The following is a 24,632-nucleotide window of genomic DNA, read 5'->3' as shown; positions in this document are numbered from 1 at the left end:
CTACACATCCTAAAAATAAGTATTTCATACATTGCATGTAATTTACAATTATCAATTATGAATTTGTCGACAAGAATATTGTCGACAACCATTTAGACAATATACATATTAAGTTATTATAAATAGCACTAATTAATAAATAAATATCTAAAAAAAAATTTAAGCAACTTAAATAAATCAAGCAATTATCATTTTATAGTTTAATATCCATTGAAAATTCATTTATAGTTTATAAAATTATGATAGATATATTAAATCAATTAAAATTTTTTTACAAAATAACTAAAGCAATACATTAAAAATATGTAAAAATGATAACATGAAAAAATTAACAACAAATCATAAGTAATTATGCATAAGTAGTTCATGTTAATGTTAAAAAACCGAACAAATCAATGCAGAAGACAAATCAAGTAGACCCGCACCCAAAGTGGACAGAACAAGAACCTTCATCCATTTCGGGTACTTGTTTATCAACAAAATATCGTCGGACAGTTTAATAGCTGCAAAACCAATAAATAAAATAGAAATGGGCATAGGAAACGCCATTAAGTACTTTGCAGAAGCACATAACAAGGCAGGTGCACTAGCCAATAAGAGCTGTGATGTGTTGTTAGAAACATTATGGATGTTGGCTCCTAGATGAAGTCCGTTGGCCATGGTCACGTACATGCCTACGTAAGGTACACCTATAGACAAAATGGTGTGACAATTGAAAGTGATCATAGATAAAACCATTGGCGAAATTGTGATTAACGTAAACACGAGGACATGCGGAGGCACCTCGTTTATCATTTCCAAATTGATTTTTTTCAGATGACTGCTCATTCTGGGAAACACATTGAACAGCGGCACCACGTACGTATCGACGAATGGATTTTCGAAAAAGTACTTCTTTTCGCTATTTTCAACAACTGGAGATTGTTTTGGAGGTTGAGTAGATATTGGTGACTGGGACGAGGTGGGTCTCGAATCAACTTTTGAATCGGTAACATAATACTTGAAGCACACACTATGACGAGACAGTGTAAAACTATGACTCGTAAACTTTGGAAAAGCTTTATCGACTCTTTGAAACAACGTCTTTGCGATCTTTAGATTGCAAGTCATTTTAAATTTGATAATTTAGGATCTGCGAAAAAAGTCACTATTAATATTTGAAAATGTGGGTGTTTATTTTTTTGTCGAGTGAAAAAATCCCCAATCAACAAGAATAGTGAAACAACTCAATATTTTCTGTTTTTGGACTCAATATTAATAAAAAAAACATTTATTTATTTTTAACTACGCCTATGGATTTCTTTTTAGGAAAAAAACACGAGAATTCATGTGCTCTATACCTAGCGAAATACTAATGCAAACAAAGGAAATAGCTTTTCTTTGAACTCATTTTAATCGGCCATATGAACATGGTTGTCCTTAGTAAAGTGGCTTTGCTACGTCTCTGCTCAAAATTTATAATAACTAATATATCAAAAAATTTGTTGTTCCCCTTGTATGCAACCCTGATAAAGTATCAAATATTCTATCAAGACATCAATTCAATATGTATAAAAATTGATTAGATTATTATTAAATGATGTTATGTCTGGATATAATACAAGATATTCCTTTCGAACATGAAAAAACATAATGTACGACGTATGATAAACTAAAATAATTAATTGTCATTAATCAATTATAAATACAATGGACTTATATTTTAATAATACTTAGGATTTTTAATTTAACCAAGAAAATCTTATAGTACAAAAAATAATTCCTATCAAATAAATAATTACAAAAAAAAAAAATTCTCACCTTAATCCAAAAATTTTAATCAAATTTTGATATGATGTTGTTTTCCGAACTTTTATTTACGTTATTCAATGTAAAAAAAAGACAAAAACGGCAAATTTTAAGATTAAAAATGAAAATGATCACCCAGCTGTTCATCGACCATTAAGTATTGATGAACCATAGAAATACAATCTGAAAGACACCACTCGATACCACCTTAACAGTGTACCAACTGTTTAAAAAAATGTTTTTTGAAAACAACAGTCAATTATTTTGATAAATCATTATAATTCAAATATGCGTATAGGATACTAGGGCTAAACTAATTTCCCTCGTCTTTAACTTTTTTTGTATAATAATACATATAATTCCCTTAAAATGTTGGTGGTTAAGTCTCCCAATTTCCTCCTATGGGTTTAGTTATCAATATATTAAGAATTTATTAAACATAAATTTTAATTAATAATAAAATCATCCATTTTAAAAATGTTGTATTTTTAACGATATCGAATAAAAAAATTAATTTACTTGATTAAATTCAAGTTCAAAAACTTATAAGACTCTTAAAATGATTTTAATAGTTTATAGAATATGATTACGGTATTATATATCTCTGTATTATTTTTATAGCAGTAAGTGTGTATCAATGTACTAGTATTACTCATAAATTAGAAAATCGGGAAGAAAAAATATCACACTTAATGTGATCTTCAAACCTATTTAAAAATTAAATGAACATTTTTTTAACCTAGTTATTCAATAATTATTTTTTGCTTTAACTAGTTTAAAAGTGTAATTAAGACTTCACCAATATTTAGGTAAATATTTCTACTCACTAAATAAAAATTTAGACACTAATATAAATATATCTCAGGGGCAACTTTATATCATTTCTTCCTCAAATACGCTGCTGAATTAGTTAAATTTATAATTTGTTAACTTTTCACTTATTGGCGTTCTTTTTAATTATCTATTTCCATTACTTGGCCATCTTTAGTTAATTTTACTAGACTTTAACATGATTTTTTTAATTGTATAAAATACACATTTCCTTAATTTGACCTCTTATTTTATAGCCAATGGTTAAAAAATCTTACTTTCAATTTAAAAAATTGAAACATTAATAACTAGTGCAATGTAATAATTTATATAGCAAATTTTTACCTTTTATTATTTTCATCAATTTTTTTTTAAAGTATATAATGAAATCTAATAGTAAAGGGTATTTCTACACAGATATACTATATAGTTAGGTTAACAAAAATTATGATTAATATAGCGAAAACATAATTNGTACAGTCTACACAGATATACTATATAGTTAGGTTAACAAAAATTATGATTAATATAGCGAAAACATAATTATATATTTAGAAGGAGAATATTATATAAATGAACCAACAAAAAAATATAGTTAATTAAATTTAATTGACAACTTCAACTGATATTATAATTAGTCCAACTATATGAGTTACATCTTCTAACCATAAATATATGTTGTTATTATATATTAACCGTAAGTATGAAGTAGTTTCTTTTGTGTATTAGAAAATACATGAATAACTTGATATTCAAAAATATAACAAAATATAACAAAATCATATTAAACTAATTTCATATTTATTATTCAATGTATAAAACATAAAATGTATGAAATTTTGTTTTTTTTTTTTTTATTCAATCACAGCAAAAATTTACATTTATCAACATACTTAAAAATGAAAATTGTTTTTAATACAATTAAAACATTTTAGTCAAAGTATGAAATTTTTTCCCAAAGTAATTTAAAAATACCAAAAAAAGGATAATAATAATAACAATACTACAATAAAAGGAACTGAAGAGAATTAAATTTCATTCAAATAATCATAAATTAAAAATTAATACAAACACAACATCATATGACTTCAATTGTGAGAGATAAAAATTTAAGACTATGAGCAATAAAATAACATTTAAAATTTATATAATGTAATGGAGATATTTTAATATTGTACACACCTTTGTAACCAGGCACTAAAGATCTTGAAATCGAGGAGCATATTTGATAAAATATAAAATAAAATAAGTTGTTATGAAAACATAGGCAAGCTAATTTTCCACACGAGTCATCCAGTGTAATAAATGGTTGCTCTAATAGTATCAAGACTAAATGAAAATTAAGAGTACAGCAAATCAAATATAACCCTAACTTAAGTATAGTGAAGTAAAGAATACATAAGTAAAATTAAACAAAAATTACTAAACACTCTAATGAAAAAATCACAATATTATTTATAACTTAATCACTAAATATAAAGGTAATAAATACTTATAAAAATAATGAACAAAACAAAAATAACATACAAGTCAAAAAAACTCTTACATAAGTAATACACTTTTAATGTAATAAATATTTATGTATCACATTAAAAAAAAAAAAATTATTTCCAAGCTTGATTTTTTTCAATTACAGACTTTTCAATATCTGAATACCTTAAAATGCTTATTATAGCATTTAAATGTCCTGTACAATTAGATGGATCTGTTAAGTAATAATAAATTGCTGACTTCAAAAACTGGAGAGTCATTTCAGCATCATTTACTGGACGTTGACGTTGTTGTTCAAGTTGTTGTTGTAGCATATTTTCATACATCGCCTATAAAATAACTCATATTAATTTTTTTCAAATAGATAACATATAAAAAGTATTCAAATTTTCATTTATAATCAATTATACTTATTTTGCTGAGTTTTCAAGTATAATAAGATTAATTTTATAATGTCTTGTTAAATATAGCTATTTACACAAAATACAAGTTTAACTACTAAATTTAATAAACTTTAATAAATTTAAAATTTGATTCTAAAACAATAAAAATAAAGCAAATATATCTTAAGGTAGAATATAAATTCTATCTATGATAAATATTTCAAATCCTGCAACACTAATAGTTTTGAATAGAAATTTATACAAACAGAATTCAAGGAAAAATTTTTTTAGGCCATACCTATAACTAAGCAATATACCATATAATAAATAGTTGTGCAATTAAGTGATATACTCAATATGACTATATACATTATTTCAAAAGCTAATAATGCATAATTCAAATTAAAAAATAAGTACAATAAAAATTCCAAAAAGTAGAAACAAGAAAATTTTTCTTGAAAAATTTAAAGGTATTATATAAAAGAAAAATAATAAGCCATAACTACGACGATCAAAACATTTTTGAATATACACAAAGCTTAATTAGACAATCAAATTACAAAAATGTTGATCCATAAGTAATATACAACATCTATTTTTAACAATTTTCTATTCATATAGTATATTAACATAAAAACTTTGTGTATCTCAAAAGATCAAAATCTCATGCTCATAGATTAAATACATTTCATAGCATGAGAAGGGATCTAACAAAGACAAACCTTTTTAGTGCCGATCATCCAAAGGGCAATTGCCTCAGGTCCTGATAATAAAGCGCCCCCAACACTTTGACTACGCCCCTAAATGTATAAAAAACATTCTAATATTCTGAACAATTAATGAAATACCTATTTAAAAAAACTTATAAATAAACAGGTGTTACACTAATAATATACTTTGTTAATATAGACAAGTAAAAAGGTTAGATTCATATAGTTGTTATATATAGTATAAAAATTACTTTGGTTTTTTGTAGTTCAATTTTCATGCTACTTAATTCTTCAATTGAATCATTATCTAAATTGGTTTCAGTAAACTAAAATTAAATGATAGTTAATTAAATAATTTTAAAAATGTACAACTAATAACCACATACTTTTTCTGAACTGACTATTGGTAGGGTTTGGGTAGGAATTTCCGAAATACCAATTTCAATTAAATTATCAGTATTAGTTTGCTAAAATGAAATAAAAAACAAATTATGATTGAATATTAAATTTAATTTAGTATAACTGAACAAACCTTGTCACTCAATGTAAATGAATCAGTTTGTGTTAAACTATCTACACATATTTTATTACATATTGCAGTTGGGTCATTGTTTTTATGCTGTGTTGACCATTTTAGAAATTCGTTTTCTCTTTCAAGTTCTTTAATTCTAATGTTAGCTTCATCTAACATTGGTTTTAATGTGTAATATCTAATAATACAGCAAAAATTTACTTTCTTTAATTAATATTTTAAGTATATATTGATTGTTATAAGCAGGGTTCAAAAAATATAGACCATTTGGGTTTTTAAATTCAAATGTTTTTGTCAATATTATTAATTAATAACAAAATATTTTATTTATACAGAATGATTCTTTTAACTGTAATAGAAAATATAGAAATATTTAATAGCTGTAAGTAGTTTAGTAATAGATTTAACTTATCAAAATTGTTTGACTTTAAACACAAAAACAATCTTCTGAAAATATTCTTTAAAATTTTTGTTATAAAGTGTTCAAAATAGAATTATAAGTGTTTAAAATTTTAAAAAAAATTTTAAAAAAACGTTTTTTTTACTCTTTTGAAAACCGCCAAAAATATCTTAAGGCTTATTGCCATGAAAGAATCAATATTATTCACCACTCTTTTAAACAAATTTTTCTTAATTTATACCTACATTTTATCAAATTAATACTATAAAAGAAATTACTTTTCATTAATTTCTCCTAAGTTTTTTAAAAGTTCTTCAATTTTATCATTATGTTTTTCTCTAAGTTCATCATAAGCTTGTCTTAACTTTTTTATTTCATCGTATTCATCACTGTGCCCGGAATCTGCTGGTGATGGAGATGGGTTTAAAAAATGTCTAGTTAATTTACTAGAAAAAAATAAAATAACAGTAAAAAATGAGAGTTTGATTATCAATATTTTTACATACACTGAATCACAATCAGAAGGTGTGTCTTTATTAGATGTAAATTTAATATTTTCTTCTTCTTCATCACCTTCTGCTATTGAATCATCCGCTGTTTGGTAACCACACTTAATTTTAAGTTCATTATTTTCTTTTTTTAAATGTTCAATGATTGTATCTTTATCATTAAGTTCACTGTGGGCGTCATTTAAAAGTCTCTGTATAAGATCATGAAAAAAAAAAATTAATATTAATTTTACAAAAATAAAAATTATTTATATAAAATAATGCTTTAAATAGTTTATAAACATGTTGTATGTAAGTTCATACATTTGCATGATATATTTTTGTGACATGGAAAACATGCTAAGTAAGTTATAAATATGTTTTGTAATAACAGTAATAAAACTTTGAAGTTATATATTATATGTGTTTGTATATTTTGAGTGTGAGGGCATATTTTTTATATAATTTATTTATTTGAGTCAATAGTGCATATAAATTTTTATTATTATAAAAAATATTTGCCGAGAAATGGTGTTATTCAAGCAACTATATCCATACATCTATATGCCATAAGAAAGGTTCAAAAAATGGGCACCACATAAATTGAACAATAATCAAATAAAACAACGCCAAAATAAATGTAAAACCTTACTCACTTTAAATAAAAAAAAGTCATTATTTTATCAGATAATAATACGTGATGAAAAATGAATATATTTTGAAAATTTTTAATACAAAAAATTATGGGTTAATGCCAACAAACTATTAACATTTTTGCCAAGACAATTATTTCAGACAGAAAACAATGATATGTGTTTGGTGGAATTAGTATAGTATTATTTACTAAAAATTGTTGAAACTTAATGAAACTTTTAATGCTCACCATTATCAATGATAACTAACAAATTACATTTCACTCAATAAAAAAAAACTTGTATATTAATAAACATGACAATCTAATTTTCCTACACCACGATGCACCTTCCCAACTTACAAAAATGATCTAAAATTCTTAGAGATATTTAACTAAAAGGTACTATTTCATCCTGCTTATTTACCGGACTTGCCCACTTACAAATACCCTTTTTTTCATTGATGGACAACACATTCTATCAACAATTCTCTAAATCAAACAAAGATATTAGAAATTGACTTGATGATTGGTTAGTTTCAAAATTAAAGAATTTTTTTTTTTTGCATGATAACTAAAATTTGCATAATAAATTGGGGAAATGTATAGCTAATAAAGAAAAATACTTTTAATAATTCCTTTTTTGTTTTCTACAATAAAAATTTATGTTTTTTACTTAAAAAAACAGTGATTTTAATAAATATAATTGTACTATCGATACATATAAATAAATTCTTATACAAATTATTAATAATATTCAGCATAAAAGTAGCATACAAAAAAGGTTATAAAATGTATACAGTATCATTAAAGCCAGAATATTGAGAGAATTAATTTAATCTTTGGCCAATATTTTATATATTTATAGTATGCATTTTAAGGTAAAAATTTATAAAGTTAACTTTCAAACTAATTTTACTTTTATTACCCTTAAATTTCTTATAGTTCTGCTTGATCTTTGAGTAGGAGTGAGATATTCTTCACTTCCCACATTCGAAGGACAATAATGAAGATATGCTTTTTTACGATTTGAATAAGTTGTTCCATTTAAAGCAAATATAGAGTGGCTACTATCACATTGACTACTTGTTGTACTCCCAAAACTTTTCTCTGATGCCAAGTCATCATCTTTTTCATAAGTATTCAATGTTTGCTGTAAAAAATTTCATTAAATATTTAGTATTGATTATATTTTAAATATAACTAAAAGTGATTTTCTAATTAAATTTAAATTGATGTTATTAATTTAATTGAATTTAATATTATGTTATTCATTGAATAACTTCCTAAATTGAAATAATCTAGGAAATTATTTAACAACATTTTAATCAATGAATTTGTATAATTTTAAATATCATTATTAATTAATTGCATGAATAAAATTTCTGTGTATAACCCATAGACAAAAATTGGGGGCGTACATAACTAGGCTGAACACCTAGATTTCCTAAAACTAAAAATATGAGGGGGATGAAAAATTTATTGTTGTTGACTAAATCATTTTTTTTAAACATGACCTCTTTTTAATAATTATTTTTGGTAGTATGCTCTTATATTATAAATTACTAATTAAACACTAACCTAGATATATTATTAATAAAACATTTTTCATTTAACTATACAGTTAAATATTTAAGAATTTTTGTCGGACTAAAAAAATATTTTTGTATTATTATATTATTAACAAAATTTTTAATTATCGAGTCAATTATTTACTCCAAATTTGTCTAGCTGAAAGTCATATAATTATTTAAAAAAAAAGTAACATGTATATAGTAAAGTAAATAAGTTATTTAAGTACAGTAAATATGCACTTACTAAACTGTGATGTCTTTGTATTTTAGATGTATTACGTTGCCATTTCGGTTTAGGTATTTTGCTAGGTGAAGCATTATTAAAACTTGACATACTAAATTTGGAATATATTATTAGTTATTTTCACAATTGACATACTTAAAATTAAAATCTAAAATTGATAACAAAAAAACACTTAAACTATATAATCCAAATTTACTATTTTTAATACTGCATAATACTATAATATAATTGCTTCAATAGTACTATAATATAAACTTCATTTTAAATGATAATTTAATAGTTTTTGTAAAAATGTCGATTTTTACAAAACATTTGATAGTCAATTTGACTATTTGATATTCATTTTCTTGAAAGCTAGTTAAAAATTACCATAAACCATTTTTGTAAATACTTAAGTTCATATAATACTGTATATATTTAAAATTATATGTAATCCCTAACGATCAACTAGTTACAATTTTTTTAAAATCAATATCACGTTGAAAATGTAAACATCAGTATCAACTAATCAATTATATCAATTAAACGAATTCTATTTGTCAATTAAATACTATTTGATTAAAACCAATAATCGTATACGGATTTACCTTTTAATTTTTTTTCATTATCACTAGATGAAAATCTTGTAAGATAAGCAATATCATTCATAAAAGTCAAAATCGTTGGTTTAAATTGTGAAACTATATCAAGCAGTGATTTAGGTATGTCCGTTGATGATGTGTTCAATATTGTGAATGTAAGTGATATCACTGAAACATAGACTCAACTAGGCGATTATTAGCGCTACTAGTAGCATGTTTTTAACACTACTTTCACTGAATCTGAAAACGTTATAATGCGACATAATTAATTAGTATTTAGAATGAAAAATTGTTTATCACCAAGAATAAATACACAAACTTAAAAAGGTTTCCCATATTCATTACATATATTAATAATTTAATCATAAATTTCTAAACTATACAATTTTAAGTATTTTAGTGCCATTTAAACTTTTATTATTAAAGTATATAGTGTCAACAATTTTTCTATCAGAAATATCTAGAGAGAATTGGCTAATCATATTAACATTGTTTCATAATAATATTACAAAATAATTACAATATCATATAATAATCTATTAAAGTTTCACTTAAATAACTCAAAAAAATTGTCTGTATGAGTTATTCATATTTATTTAACTTTAACAATTATTCGTATTTTTCCACTTTTAAAAATAACTTTTCTTTATTTAAATTTTATTTTTAGATTTTGTCATAAATAAAAGCAACATTTTCTTTAAAGCAGGTTAAAAATTACCATAAACCATCTTTATAAATACATAAGTTCATATAAAAATTCGTATAACATCTATTTAAATAATAATCTTTTATCAATATTTTTGTTATTATTTATGAAATTAATCTTTTGTTATTTTATTAAAATAATCAATTTAATAATGGGTTTAAAAATAATATTACATAAAAAAAAAATTTAATTCGCATAGTTAATTAAATAAATCTGATTTTTATAGAAATATTATTTTATTTGTTAAGATATTTTTTTAACATATATAAAGAAAACATTAATAAAATATTTTTAAATCGAGTTATGAGTTTAGAATAGTATTTTTGTTTTTTTCGTAACAAAACAAAAATATTGATTCAAAACCTATGGGTAATTGAAGAAAAAGTTTCATTTAAAAACCATGTAATTGATCAAAAATAAAAATAGTATCACTGTAACTATCAAATTAATAAAATCATTTCATTAAATAATAATATTTAGTTAGAGAACATTTTCAATCACTGGAAAAAATGTTTAAACTATAAAAAGAAAGTAAATTAAATTAAAAGTAATGTACTGTACTTATTGTATGTTAGTACTTATGTAACTATTTGGTATCAATTGTAAATTTTAATCCTAACTAAAACAACAAACCTATAACTTTTTAATTTGTCGTTGAAATTGTCTACAACACATCTGTATATAAACTTGTGTTGTTATGTTATGCAACTCTCGTATATCGTACTACTAAAATTTAAATAACTATTCACAGGGCGATTCAAAAATTATATAAGTTGTAAATCTCGTGACTTTTTACTAGCACGTCAAGAAGTGTTATTACATGTCTAATCGCATGATCTTCATTTTACATTCTTAATTATTGTCCATAATAGACCTTAATTAAGGAAGCATGGGCACAACTAACGGGTAAAATTTTAATATTGTATCTTTATATTTTCTATTAGATGAACAGTTTTTGACCTAAAAAAAATGATAAAACGAAGTCTGGTTAAAAAATTCCATAAAAACTTTAAATAATACAATAGAATAAAACATATATACAACAATAAGTTACTTATTTTATTGTAAAAGTAGTTACAATAATAAATTTAAAAAAATACAAATTTAACTAGTACTTTATTTATAACATTAGTATTTTCAATAATTTATTTAATACAAAACAATAATTTAAATTGTTTTTAAAAAATTGCTTTATTTTTGTAACGATAACATTTTTTTGTTTATATTGTAGTCTTAATTCAGATGTTTTGACGATTTCGAATGCTGTAACATGATGTAACAATAAAGTTGTTTATTTTACATTTAAAATAAACAGTTATAGGTATTATGTATTATTATTATAAATATTATACATACAAGGGTAAACCTTTAATAGTATATTTTTATTTTAACAATATAATTTAAAATATACCTTTACAACAAATTCATTTAAAATTTTCAAAAAAAATAATGTTTGTTAAGATATTTTTAATTCTTTTCATTTAAAAGTAATTTCTTTTTTTTAATTTGATAACAAACATATATAGTCGATAATACAAATCTCCTGGAAAATTATGGTAATGAAAAAAAATTGGAAAACCAGAAAAATTAAACTAGCTATATCCAATTAAACCCAAACAAGATTCTAATAATAATAACCAACATTGACCACGTTCAATAATAAAAACCAAAACTTTTTTGCAAATACTATATATTAAAATCTCTATAAACTATCTTATTTTCGAATGCTCAAAATGAATAGAAGAATTAAAAATACTTTCGTCGGACTGAAATGGAAAATCACTTACACAGAATTTGTTAGAACTAATTAAGTAATTAAAAAAATTAATATATTTTTATCTAAATGTCAACATTTATAATAATTGTCAGGCACGTGTTGAAAAAAAAACAATTAACTGCTAACTCAATTAATCTACTAGTTAAAAATAGTAGTTCTCGATTTAGAAGATACCGCTAATTTACTATTTCAAGGGCGGACGATAAGGTGGACAAATGGTTATCGGCATCCGATACTCTCGGAAAATTATGTGTTAAAAAAATATGTTAATGTATTATGTAAAATATAGAAATAAATAAAAATACAAATAACGAAAAAAGTATTAAAATGGCTCCATTGAAATCTTCCCACCTGGATCTTTAGGATTTCAGTCCACTCCTATATTTAGTCTTATAAATTATGATAAAAATAAAATATATTAGCTCAATAAGTCATGGTATTTTATAACTTACTTTTAAAACTCTCCAATATGAATTATTTAAATATTCGCCAGCTAAATATGTTGCTGGAGCATACATTACATTTCCAGCGAAAAATAGTATTCTCATTAATAAGTTCATTCTTTTCAAAATCGGATAAACCCACATTCCACTTTTATAGAATACAAAATTAATCCTACAAATTAATTATAATTTTTTTTTATTAGTTGTTTATTGATATAAATGCTTAAGCATTTAGCAATAAGCATAAGTTAAAGATTAAAGAATAACAAAAGGATGTCGTTATTTATTTTATTAAGAATTTATTATTGGTTTCTTGAGAAAAAAAAGTATTTTTATTTAATTGAAAAAAAATTATTTATGATAAGGGTTTTTAATAAATGACGCTCTTTCTTAAGCTTTGTAAAATACTATTAACCATGAATTCGTTGATAAATTAAAATATTTATAATACAAGCGAGAAAAAAATTCCAAATGCTAAGTTCTTACATATTTATATTTACTATAGAAAATGGAAGTTTTATAATTTTAAAAAATTGTGTAAACAATAATGTTTTTTTAAAATAATTTTATAAATATTTCTTGCAGTTATTTTCTATTGATATAAACACATAGTGTATTCTAAAGTCAAATGTATATTGTAGTCTTTTTCTATTAGAGTATATAGTAAATTAACTCTCAATTATTTTTATTGAAAGAGAAGCTTTATGATTCGTAAATTATCCAAAAGGTATTATAAAATTAAATATTTTAAAATAATAGTATGATTGATTAAACTTATATACATACCAAAATAAATAAAAAAATTGGAATGTCATGAATATTGACAATCCTGCAGATCTAGATGGATATTTTCGGTAACTAGTTAACATTTCTAGTACAGCAAAGTAAAAAATAAATGCATGTGTTACATGGTTTAACCAGTTGGGGAAATAAATATCATAATATTTTGGCATAACAAGAGTTTTGTCGGTAAACCATAAAGGCCAAAAGCTCATGGCAATAAACTGAAATTATAATTATTTATTAATAGCATACATTATACATGTACGAGTAAGTGAATCTTTTAATTACACTGTTCTACTAGAAATTTTCATAAGAGACAAAATATACTTTTCTAAGTCAATTTTTTGCGATGATTTGAAATCTATAATTTAATTTTTTTCTGCTAAATCAACTCTAATTATTTATATAACTATTAATTAGTAAAAAACGAGTTATTTCACACAAAAAATTAATGAAACATTTTTAATTAATTATTATTGATTTTGATTTTTTATGTTTTAACAATAATCCGTGTGATATTTCTATCCAAAATATCATATTAATCTATATTTTTTGGTATTTTTAAATTGATTTTTACGATAGTTTTTAGAAAAAAAAAATTAACTTTTTATCATAACTATTTTTTGACTCGACTACAATTTTGAAATTGATATTATTAAATAGAAAATTTTATAAAGTTTTAAAACCTTATACTGTTTATATTGATATGTAACTCACATAATTAATATTAACAGTAAATGTATAAGAAAAGCTCAAAATTTCTTAAATTTTAAAAACGCAATGGAGATAATTAGTGGAACAGTAAAAATCACACCGATGAAATAGTTACCAGTCTTAAATTTTATATTTTTACTATCTTTTCGCAGAAAGGAGGTACTACTAAAAACCATCAACAAAGCCGAAAACAACTACAACAACCAAACATGACGTCATAATTTAGAAGTTTGTTCAGAGAGAAGGTTTAGCCAAGACATTAAGAGAATTCATATAGCTAATATACATACATTAGAATGAATACAAGAAATAGAAATTAGCTTATGACTGTGAATATAATTTATAATCATGTATTCAATATTACTTATATAACCGATATAATTATTATCACTTTAATAACATATTATATTCCATATTATTTATTTTTGTAACAAATTTAAAGTACTTTATCTATGATAACTTGTATACGAAATAAATAAATTAATAATGGTAAATATCCTCTTCGAAATAATGTAAAAATTAAAAGTTTTTGTGTATATCTCAATAACAAGATAATATTTATAGGTAATATGCACTGATCTAATTAAAAAAAATTGTTTATGTAAATAAAACCCAATCAGACATTGTTTTACTATAAAATAATCCATACATTGCAGGTTTTAGAAGTATATTACGAATATTAATGATAATAGTATACAAATATGTAAGCGTTTTTTTTATAAATAGTGTGGAACAGAACTAATTGACAACTGTTATAATTTTTTATACAATTAAAATTTCGTTGTAATTTTTTTTTAAATAACTTATATATTCTTAGGCTACATCAAAACCATATTTTTTTAATATTTGTTTTTAAGAAAATTAAATTTTTTTTTAGTTTAAAATGTTTTCAAAATTATAAAATAGTCAGTTTTTAGATTTTTACTTACAAACAATCGTACAAATTCGTCCTTGTCGACCCAACAAAATTTTTCATGAGAAATTAGTAAAAAATAAATTATTTTAAAAATTTAAACAATTAAAAATTATAAAAAAATTTATATTATTATTTTTTTTTATTAATAATAAATATTAAAAAATACGATTTTGACGTAGTCTAAAAATGCATAAATTACTAAAAAAACCAATTACAAAGAAATTTTGATTGTATCACAAATTATAAGGGTCGTCAGTTATATTTGTACCAATCTGTATAAATTGTATATAAATCACTTACCATTGCTAAAGGAAAAGCTAGAGAAGTGAAGTAAACATTTTTAATTCGGCTTAAAACTTTTAACATTGAATCAGAACATAAATGTCTAGCTATTTGATCAATAAATACAGCGAATAAATAAAATGACGTTTGAATAACCTTGAAAATTAAAAATAAACGATAAATTCTTGAAATCATAGGTTAAACATTAAAATAATTCAAATAAATAATAAAACATTCAAATATTCACATACCATATCGCAGAATGTTAAGTATTTAAATTTTCCACCGAATGCTTCATCCAAAGGATTCAATTGAGCTGGTATATTTACATAAGTAAAGTAATAATATAAGCCATACGAAAATACTATGGCTCCAAGTAAATGAACACCTTTGTTTACACTGTCAAATGCTTTAATTTCACCAACCATTTTCATTTAAAATAATCAGAAAGAAACAAATCAGTAGTAAAAGTTAAATTAAAAATATATCATTAAAACATAAATAAAATCTATCTAAACGCATAGACATGAGCTCATCTTGACTGACAGTAAAATCATTAAAATATTAAGCTTGGTTTGGTTTTTACCTGGCGGTAGATAAGATATCCAGTTTAGACTTTAGTCTGACGCGACCGACACAGCTGACTATTGGTAATAATTTTACAATTGCAGTAATTTTTTGTTATAGTAATGTTAGTTTTTTGTATAATATATAGGTATATATATATATATATTCACAGGTAGTGTCAAGAGTTATAATAAGCATCTAATTAATTTTAGTTATAAATTATCTGTACGTAATTTCGAAGTTTGATTATAATTGTGTTTTATGTTAATTACCTTTATACTTTCCCATTGTAGTTATTAAAGTTGAAATACACAGTATTTAATTAAAAAACGATAAATTCACTTCATATTAATTTTAACTACATATTTATATTTTTGCTGTCAGTAGTAGATTAAAATTCCATCACCATGATAATTCAATTAAATTTTTCCTTTGTGATGATTTAACATGACCTTGAATTAATTAGTGAAATAATCATTTTTATTGATAGTATAGTAAACAAATATTAAATCAGAAGATTTTTAAAAACTATAACTAACAGTAAAAATTGTAGCATAAGATCACAGGTTTTACATGATCCATTTTTATTAACGAATTTTCTAAAGTTTGCTAATGATGAAGGTCATCAACAGAAGTGACACTAAAATTTTTTTTATGTGAATTTTACTTAAAATTGCCGAATGTTATATAATTGTTTTTTGAATATCTAGTAAAGTTTTAACAAAAGAAGTTGAGATATAAATATCGGTGTTTGAGACTTAAATATTTTAGACCCTTACCCTTAAATATAGGCAAAATTATGACTTTTTTTCGTATAATTTCAAAGTTTAAGAGGTAATGAACTTGCTTAGAGATTATGAAGACTCAAGTCCTCATAAATATTTTTATAAACTTTCAAAATCAGCTGTTTTTTTTTAGAGGGGAGACAAAGCAATAAAATAAAGGACTTTGTAATTCGTTTTATGTCCAAACACGTATTTAAATATGAGATTAATACTCGCACTAACATATGGTAGATAGAAAAATGCTAAAATTAAAAAAAAAATTCAAATAATGGTATTGAATAATTTGTTACTATCGAAATTAATCTTTAAGAATAAATCCACAATAATTGAAGGTAATATTCAACTCGTTAGAAAATCGTTCGTAAACATTTTTGGAAACTGAAATTTTGGATTCTATTTGTAATATAAACTATGAAAATGGCTTAATAGTCATATAAAAATTGGCAAAAGATAATAAATAATTAACTTATTATTTTTTATAATGCTATACAGACCATTAAGGCCTTTTGCACGCTTCAACCAGACCTCTCCATACATTCCGGTCCATTGCATCCTCCAATCGCTTTGTTTCGCCGGTATCTGAAATATCTTTCTTAATTCTGTCTAACAATCGCTGACGAGATCTTCCCCTCAGCCACATTTTTGTTGGGTTTCGGATTAGGACATTTCGTATGACATTTTCACCAGCCCGCTAGACATGGTCAGCTCACTTTAATCGTTTCGCTTTTAAGGTCAATCCGATATTGGGTTTGTTATACAACCTTTCTAGTTCACCATAATTAACTTAGAGTAAATTTATTATATTTAAAAAAAAGGTTAAGGAATAAGTAGATTAATAGGGTGATGCGAAGATTCCGATTTGAATTTTGAATAACTAACTGAAACGTTTAAGTTTAACGGTTAAACTAATGTAATCGTAATAAAATAGAGCGTTCTACAAGAGAAAAATTTATTTTTCGTAGTAAAGTAGTTTATATATTCGTAAAATGTAGTAAAAGTACTATACTCATATTTCCTGAACTGCCAGAATCATTACTATGGTTCTAAATAAATGGTAAGTCTAAATATCAGCGTTTTCAGTTTTCAGCAATTTTTATTCATTTGGAGAAATTATTATGTTATATAATAATACATGACACAACTAACAGTTTTTTTTTCTGATGTTATTAAGAAAGTAATAGAAAATGATCATTTAAATGAATTACGAAATAAAATTCGTTATCATTATATCCAGTAAAATAAATCAGTAACGATACCATTTTGTTTAGTTACTCAGGATAGTAAATATTTCTTATCTATTTTGTCTGGATACTTGTTTGTTTACTTTATCAGAACTTTAACGCCCACTACTTACAGAATTCATTAAAAACTGATAATATTATTAATTAGGACACAATTGTCTAGTTGCTGTATTATGATATTTAAATTTATGATATATTGTTCGTAGTATTAACGTTTACAAAATCTTTTAGAAGTGTAAATTGATTTATCTTAAATTGTTTTTCTAAAATTATGAGTATTTAAAAAGGAAATTAACTGTCCATTTCAAGTACCTTTGTTTTAAGCAGTAAGTATTGTATATTACTTATCTTAAAAATGACATCTCTTTCAAAATTAAAAAATATTTTTAATGCTATCGTGTTAACTGTTAAATTATTAAAGAGTTTTAAAGTTTTTAATCAATTTTTTTCAATTAAATTATTCATAGAAAAATCATACAAGGTAATTGTATTATATTAAAATATTTAAATAATTTTGTAATTGTAATGTCAAATTTGATGTAATAGACTGGACCAATTTTAAAATTGTATTTTCAAATGAGCAACTGAGATTTAGGATAGATATCTACTTTTCTTTTATACTATCCTTGTATCTCTCTTTTTATGACATAAAAATATCTACATTTTGTGCACTAAGTGCAAACACTACTAGTCATCTTTTACCTTTCTAAAATGGTTTTATTTATTTATTATTTACAGTTACCTAATCTCATTTCTTGTACAGTCATTCTTATTATTATCACTACTTTTGATTTTCATAATATTTTCTGAATAATTCTATTTCTATTTTCTACATTTTAGTTTTTACGAATAATGGCAGAATTTGTAGAATATCAACCATACCACCATACAACATCATTAGTAACTCACAGTTATGGAGTTGAATTATTTCCCCAAATAAATAGCATTGTAAGTGCTAAGAAAAATTCCCCTGAAGAAGCTCTAAAGAAATTAAAACAGTTACTTCGGACAAAACCATGGAATGTAGAATATGGTTATTTAACTGGTATACTAAATTTGTTTTTTACGAAATAAACAATTAATCTTAGTATTACAAAAATAATAATAATTATAAAAAATTATAATAATAAACTATAAATTTAAATTAAAAATGTATTAAATTATAGTTAACTTACTATAATTAATTTAAATTAATATATATGGAAGTTAAAATGAAAGAGAGAAAATTTTTAAGAGAGCCATTATAAATATTATTAGCCCATATGTATAGACTTAAGATGACTTCACCAGGAAATTAACAAAATAGTATTTAATCTATTAAATTCTTTATTTATATTTTGATGTCTTATTCATAAAATGAATAAATATTTGTTTTCTGGAAAATTTTCTATAACTATAATATATAAACATTTATAATTAATTAACAAAAAAATTTGAATTTTCCAATGAATGATATTGTATTAAAAATGTGGATAATACAGTAGGACTTAATTTAGATAAAAATTATTGTTAAAAATATTAAATACAAATTGTTATAATTAAATTACAAACATTTTAGTTAAAAACTCGGTGTTCATTCACTGTTGTTGTTACACTATATAAATGTAGATATAAAAATGGAATAATATGCTTTATATCATTATTTTATTTTACTAAGACACCGATATTAAAATTAAATTTGTAATATTTATTATAAAATCAAACTCATTTTATCCAAAAATTGACTTGCAACACTTCTACCTCNCTCATTTTATCCAAAAGTTGACTTGCAACACTTCTACCTCTTACAACATTTACCTCTGCATACTATGTTAATTCAAGGATGAATATTATTGTTTTGAAATCAAGTAGTATTATAAAACATTTAATACAATTATTGAAAGATTTCAGTTCACTAATTTATTTAATAAGCTGAAATTGATTTTATACTTTTAACATGCTAGGAGAAAAATATTACATAAAACATCATTTGTTGGTTACATAATGATTTAAAAGATATTAATTGAACTTTGAATAGTTAGTAATTTTTATTTTATTCTATCGAATATATAAAATTATTAAAACATATATTTGTAAACTGTACCTAAATAATTCTCAAAACAGGTTTTCAAAGTATACTTTTTTAAAATTAAATATATATCTATAATATAAATTAAAAAATATTTATTTATATATTATATAATTTAAATATGACTATTAAATTTTTTAGAGCCTGTTAATGAAAGTATTTTAATAAAATTTCTATATGCAAGGAAAATGAAAGAAAACAAAGCATTGGAATTGATCCATAACTATCACCAATTTAGAAAGGAACACAGAGAATGGTTTTATCAGTTAGAACCATATGATCCGAAAATTCAGATGGCTCTTCAAGATGGATTTCCTTCTGTACTACCCAATTGTGATAGGTTAATTTTTTTACTTTATAATCTTAACATGCTTTTTTAATTAAGAATAATTTAAACTTTTGCTGAATTTTATGAATTTTAAAATTTTTATTTTTATGAATGTTGATAAAATTATGTAAACAACTAATTAGTTTTTCCAGATCATTGATAGTGTATATGTTTCTTTATTGTTATGAATATTTTCTGTATAAAATTTTTTTTTGTCTATATCAGTATAGCATTAATGACAAATTTTTTTTTATATATTTCTTGTATGACACAAAAATATTTAATATAATAAATTCCCTATAACTATAAATTTAAAATACATAGTAAATTTGTTTTATAAATAAATTTGTGATTTGTTAACACTAAATAATTTAAATTATTAGAGTATACATATTTTTTTTTCATAACTTTATTAAATAATATGAATTTTATATGGAAAGTAGAGTAAAATTTCTAAGTTTTAAAAACTATTATTTTCTAATTAATAATCAGATAATCTATCAATAATTAATAATATTATATAAATTGTAATTCATATATGTATAAATATATAATTTTAGAAAAAGCAGAAAAATTATTTTCATGGTATGTTCTCAGTGGAATACTGATCGCTATTGCTTATTGACAATATACAGAGCACTAATATTATCACTTGAGCATTTAGTTAAAAATACTCATACTCAGTACAATGGATTTGTAATAATTGTTGATTGGACCAATTTTACTACTCGACAAACAATGAATATCAATCCAAGAATTTTACGTATTATGCTACAAGGTTTACAAGATTGCTTTCCTGCCAAAATAAAAGCAGTTCATTTTATTAACCAACCATGGTATATAGAGGGTCTCATGTCAGTTGTAAAACCATTTCTTAAAGAAAAGACAAAAAATAAAGTAAATTATTACTTTCATTTCTTGTATACTATTTTATTAATGATGTGTATTTATTATTAGATTATAGTTCATGGATTAAATTTGAACACATTACATGATCATTTTCCTAAAGATGTTCTTCCATCTGAACTAGGTGGTGAACTTCCACCATATGACTCTAGAACATGGTTGAAATGTCTTTTGGAGTCATCCTTAGGTGTTTCTTTATGATTTTTATAGTATTTTATTTTAATTTAAAGTTATTTTTTAAATATTAAAATTAAACGAAGAACCGCTTAAATTTTCTTTATAAAAACTATTTTAATATTAAAATTATGAGTGTGACTAAATGAATATGATAGTCAAATTTACTAGTTTCTAACCTTCTTTGAAATGTGATACTAAATATTACTTGTTTTAATCAGTAAAAAAGATTAAATATCCTTTAATTACTTAAACTGGCTTTGTGGTAATAATTCTGGTCTATTTAAAATTAAAACATAAATATATTTAATTTTTTTAAATAATTGTTATTAAATAAGTCTGAAAAACTTAAATTAGAATAGACAGTATTTTTTTTTTATTTTAATTTTTAACAAATCAGAAAGTACATTTACCGTATTCTTCAAAGTATTGATATTATAGTATTTAAATAAATAAATAAAAGTGAAAACATTTTTATTAGAATTTGATTTTTATAGCAAGATTAGAAATATGTAAAATGTTTACTTAGTAATATTTTTATGTTCAATTCAAATAAATCTTTATATCTTAACTATTTTTCTTAAACATTTTTAATCTTAACTGTGATAAATAACTATTGTGAGCCATTTTTATATTAATTTAATTTAATGTTTATTTTCTTGTTACCATCAACATTAACATTAAAAGTTTATGTAGCTGGATAAATGGATCTAATTGTGAATACTTTATTTTTAAATAATTATTGTTAAAAATTTATTATTTTTTATTTAATTGAATTATTTTAATTATTACTATAAATTTACACTTTAAACTTATTAATTTTTCTTAGTATTATATTCTTTATAAAGTAAAAAATTGAATAAGTATTATTTTTCAAATGTATTAAAAAGTGAATATTTTCTAAAAGTATTTATAGACAAATTTTATTTTATTTTGTGTTCTATTTTTATGATATATTTTATTTAATGTTGTAGATTTTTAAATATGTAGATATATATTCTTAATTGTGTTTATTTCTTGTGGTGTATGGCTTTTAATTAATTATACTTAATATAAATCTTAATAACTATAAACTATTTTCATTAAATAAATTATAAATACACGGTGATCAGTTAATAATAAATCACTTGTTTACATGTAAAATAAATACATTATATGGAAAAACAATTTTTGATTTCTTTTAATTACATGTATTTCTTAATTCATCAGCCATTAATTACTTTTTAACATCATTCTTTATAACTCATAGGTATGTCATTTTTAAATGGTAATATACATATTTAAATAGCTTATACAATAAGAAATAATTTAATTATAATAAAATGATAGATCAACTGATAGCAATTTTTGGAACAATACTTCAGAAGTTATAATTATTTTTATACCTAGGCGAGACAAAAAGTGGTAGGGAAATGACTAGTGCTAAAAAAAGCTGCCCCCATTCTTCACCACCAATCTATACTTTAAATTGTTTATAACTAAGATGTAATCTAATTAATAAAATGACTAGTTGACTTATGTAAAAGTATATCAGAAGTTAATACAAATGAATTGTTTAGTAAAAAAATTATAATTGAAAAGTATTTAATGATCAACTATTGAACAATTTAGTGAACAAAAATAATATTATCAAAATATCATATATTTCAGTTTACGCTTTTTTTATATAAAAAAGGTATAAGTTTTTAAGATTAGAGAACAATTTTTTTTTTACTTATAATAAATATAAATATGAGCCAAACTGCATGAAAATAAAAATTATTTTTTAATTTTGAGTTTACTTGAGACTTATTAGAAACATATCATGCAATAACGCTATTATGATAAACACGCCACCAATTTTCAACTTATAATTTTGAAACTAAAAAATTTGTATTCTACAATAAAAATTAAATTATTTTGATACACTAATCATAATATTTAACCAAAAATTGAATAACAGAGGCCATTTTTTGTTTTCCAGGCAATTTTTGGTCAAAATACTAAAAACACGTCGAGCGCGACCAGTAAAAATATCAAATTTTCATAAAATGTCTTCTATAATGTATATAATTAAGTTAAAAGGATTCTCATAAAAATTAATTAAATCTATTAATAATTTTTTATTTAATTCCAATAAGAAAGTCGTGGAGGTGAACCGATCCCTATTAATCAAGTTTAATCCTTTTAGTCGTCAATTTTTAGATATAAGAAGATGCTACTTAATAAAAACTTTAAAGAAGATAACTAAATTAAAAAATAATTAGTCGATAAAAATTATAATTTTTTGCATCAGGACTCTATGTATCTTACAGTAAAAATAGGCAAATTTTTTGCAAAAAATTTTTCTACCGAAATTTTCCATCCCTAGTAAAAAAAATCAAGTGATCAAAGAAATGATCACTGTATTCCTCGACTGATTATATGAATTCAAATCAGAGGTGGACCAAGCAGGAAAGTGATAGGGTGGTGCAATGTCATCCTTGGATCGTTTAAATAGCTCTGCAAAACAATTATGAATTTAAAAAATCCTGTCAAAATCAAGTTCATTAAAAAATATGAAATTTTGTGACACACTAATGAATTAGGAGGAACAACATCTCCGGGTACTATTTAGTTCTTAATCTGGTCCTGTCTATGTGGGCCCAAGTATAACAATGTGCCACAGCACACTGGTCAATAGTAGTGTTAATAATGTTTAAAGAAAGTATCAATTGGTACTTCTGACAAAGATACAACGGTATGTAGATATTAATTATTTAGAAAATATGAAAAAAACTCAGCAAATTAATTATCGAACTTCGTTCTTTCGTAGTTAGGAGAAAACCATCCTCATGTGTTGGTAAATCTAGTTTTTAATAATATTTCACACAAACAAAATATTTGTATCAGTTTTGATGCATATTTAAAAAATTCTCATTGGTCAACAAAAAAAAAAATTTATTTAAAGTATATAATCTGTTATGTCACTTAGTTGATTAGAAAAGGGTTAAAAATATATAACTAGATATGAAAATATTTTCGCTGTGCGTCATTCATTTCGCCCTGTTCACTTTTTTTAAAAAATTAATTGATCAATAATTTACATTATATTCTATGATTGAACACGTATATTAACTAACACGTATTTTGAAAAAAATAAATCTCACAAAAATTTACAATTTTCTTTCAATGCATAATAACTACAAAAATATTGCATTATGTATTTTAACATAATTATCGCTATCAAATGTAATTCTTAATAGAGGTTGCCTTCGAAACAGAAGTTGTTGGCAACGGTTATGTAATATCAATTCGTATCTCAATTTATGACATACCTAATTCGAAATTA

The 24,632-nt window shown here is 23.0% G+C and overlaps 4 protein-coding genes across 7 annotated transcripts; 1 reads left to right on the top strand and 3 right to left on the bottom strand.

Moving 5' to 3' along the window:
- Positions 1–375: 375 nt before the first annotated feature.
- On the bottom strand, positions 376–1,976 carry LOC126895564 (uncharacterized). Its single transcript, XM_050667562.1, has 2 exons — positions 1,801–1,976; positions 376–1,132 (listed from the first exon to the last, which is right to left on the bottom strand). Exon 2 carries the CDS (start codon positions 1,108–1,110, stop codon positions 376–378), a length of 735 nt encoding a protein of 244 aa, XP_050523519.1. The 5' UTR covers positions 1,111–1,132; positions 1,801–1,976.
- Positions 1,977–4,033: 2,057 nt separating this feature from the next.
- On the bottom strand, positions 4,034–9,954 carry LOC126910521 (protein quick-to-court). Of its 3 annotated transcripts, none has more exons than XM_050693152.1 (10): positions 9,639–9,954; positions 9,052–9,199; positions 8,162–8,386; positions 6,621–6,814; positions 6,393–6,560; positions 5,715–5,892; positions 5,569–5,649; positions 5,434–5,508; positions 5,195–5,272; positions 4,034–4,418 (listed from the first exon to the last, which is right to left on the bottom strand). In XM_050693152.1, the coding sequence occupies exons 2-10, from the start codon at positions 9,139–9,141 to the stop codon at positions 4,203–4,205; spliced, it is 1,305 nt and encodes a 434-aa protein (XP_050549109.1). In that variant the 5' UTR covers positions 9,142–9,199; positions 9,639–9,954; the 3' UTR covers positions 4,034–4,202. The 3 variants fall into 3 exon arrangements, with proteins under 3 accessions (XP_050549109.1, XP_050549108.1, XP_050549110.1); XM_050693151.1 differs by having other exon boundaries at positions 9,052–9,142; XM_050693153.1 differs by lacking the exon at positions 5,195–5,272 and having other exon boundaries at positions 9,052–9,142; positions 9,639–9,949.
- A 1,372-nt stretch (positions 9,955–11,326) lies between these two features.
- On the bottom strand, positions 11,327–15,732 carry LOC126910526 (androgen-induced gene 1 protein-like). Its single transcript, XM_050693161.1, has 5 exons — positions 15,505–15,732; positions 15,272–15,409; positions 13,345–13,562; positions 12,568–12,730; positions 11,327–11,601 (listed from the first exon to the last, which is right to left on the bottom strand). The coding sequence occupies exons 1-5, from the start codon at positions 15,685–15,687 to the stop codon at positions 11,572–11,574; spliced, it is 732 nt and encodes a 243-aa protein (XP_050549118.1). The 5' UTR covers positions 15,688–15,732; the 3' UTR covers positions 11,327–11,571.
- A 79-nt stretch (positions 15,733–15,811) lies between these two features.
- On the top strand, positions 15,812–21,730 carry LOC126910524 (clavesin-2-like). 2 transcript variants are annotated; one of them, XM_050693158.1, is made up of 5 exons: positions 15,812–15,903; positions 18,687–18,891; positions 20,056–20,254; positions 20,803–21,139; positions 21,200–21,730. In XM_050693158.1, the coding sequence occupies exons 2-5, from the start codon at positions 18,699–18,701 to the stop codon at positions 21,347–21,349; spliced, it is 879 nt and encodes a 292-aa protein (XP_050549115.1). In that variant the 5' UTR covers positions 15,812–15,903; positions 18,687–18,698; the 3' UTR covers positions 21,350–21,730. The 2 variants fall into 2 exon arrangements, with proteins under 2 accessions (XP_050549115.1, XP_050549114.1); XM_050693157.1 differs by lacking the exon at positions 15,812–15,903 and adding an exon at positions 17,539–18,172 and having other exon boundaries at positions 21,200–21,719.
- Positions 21,731–24,632: the final 2,902 nt, after the last annotated feature.

Source organism: Daktulosphaira vitifoliae, unplaced genomic scaffold (assembly GCF_025091365.1).
Source record: "Daktulosphaira vitifoliae isolate Bord-2020 unplaced genomic scaffold, ASM2509136v1 Scaffold_1, whole genome shotgun sequence".
NCBI classification, from domain to species: domain Eukaryota; kingdom Metazoa; phylum Arthropoda; class Insecta; order Hemiptera; family Phylloxeridae; genus Daktulosphaira; species Daktulosphaira vitifoliae.
The sequence above is the reverse complement of the archived record's forward strand: the minus strand, read 5'-3'. Positions and strand labels throughout refer to the sequence as shown.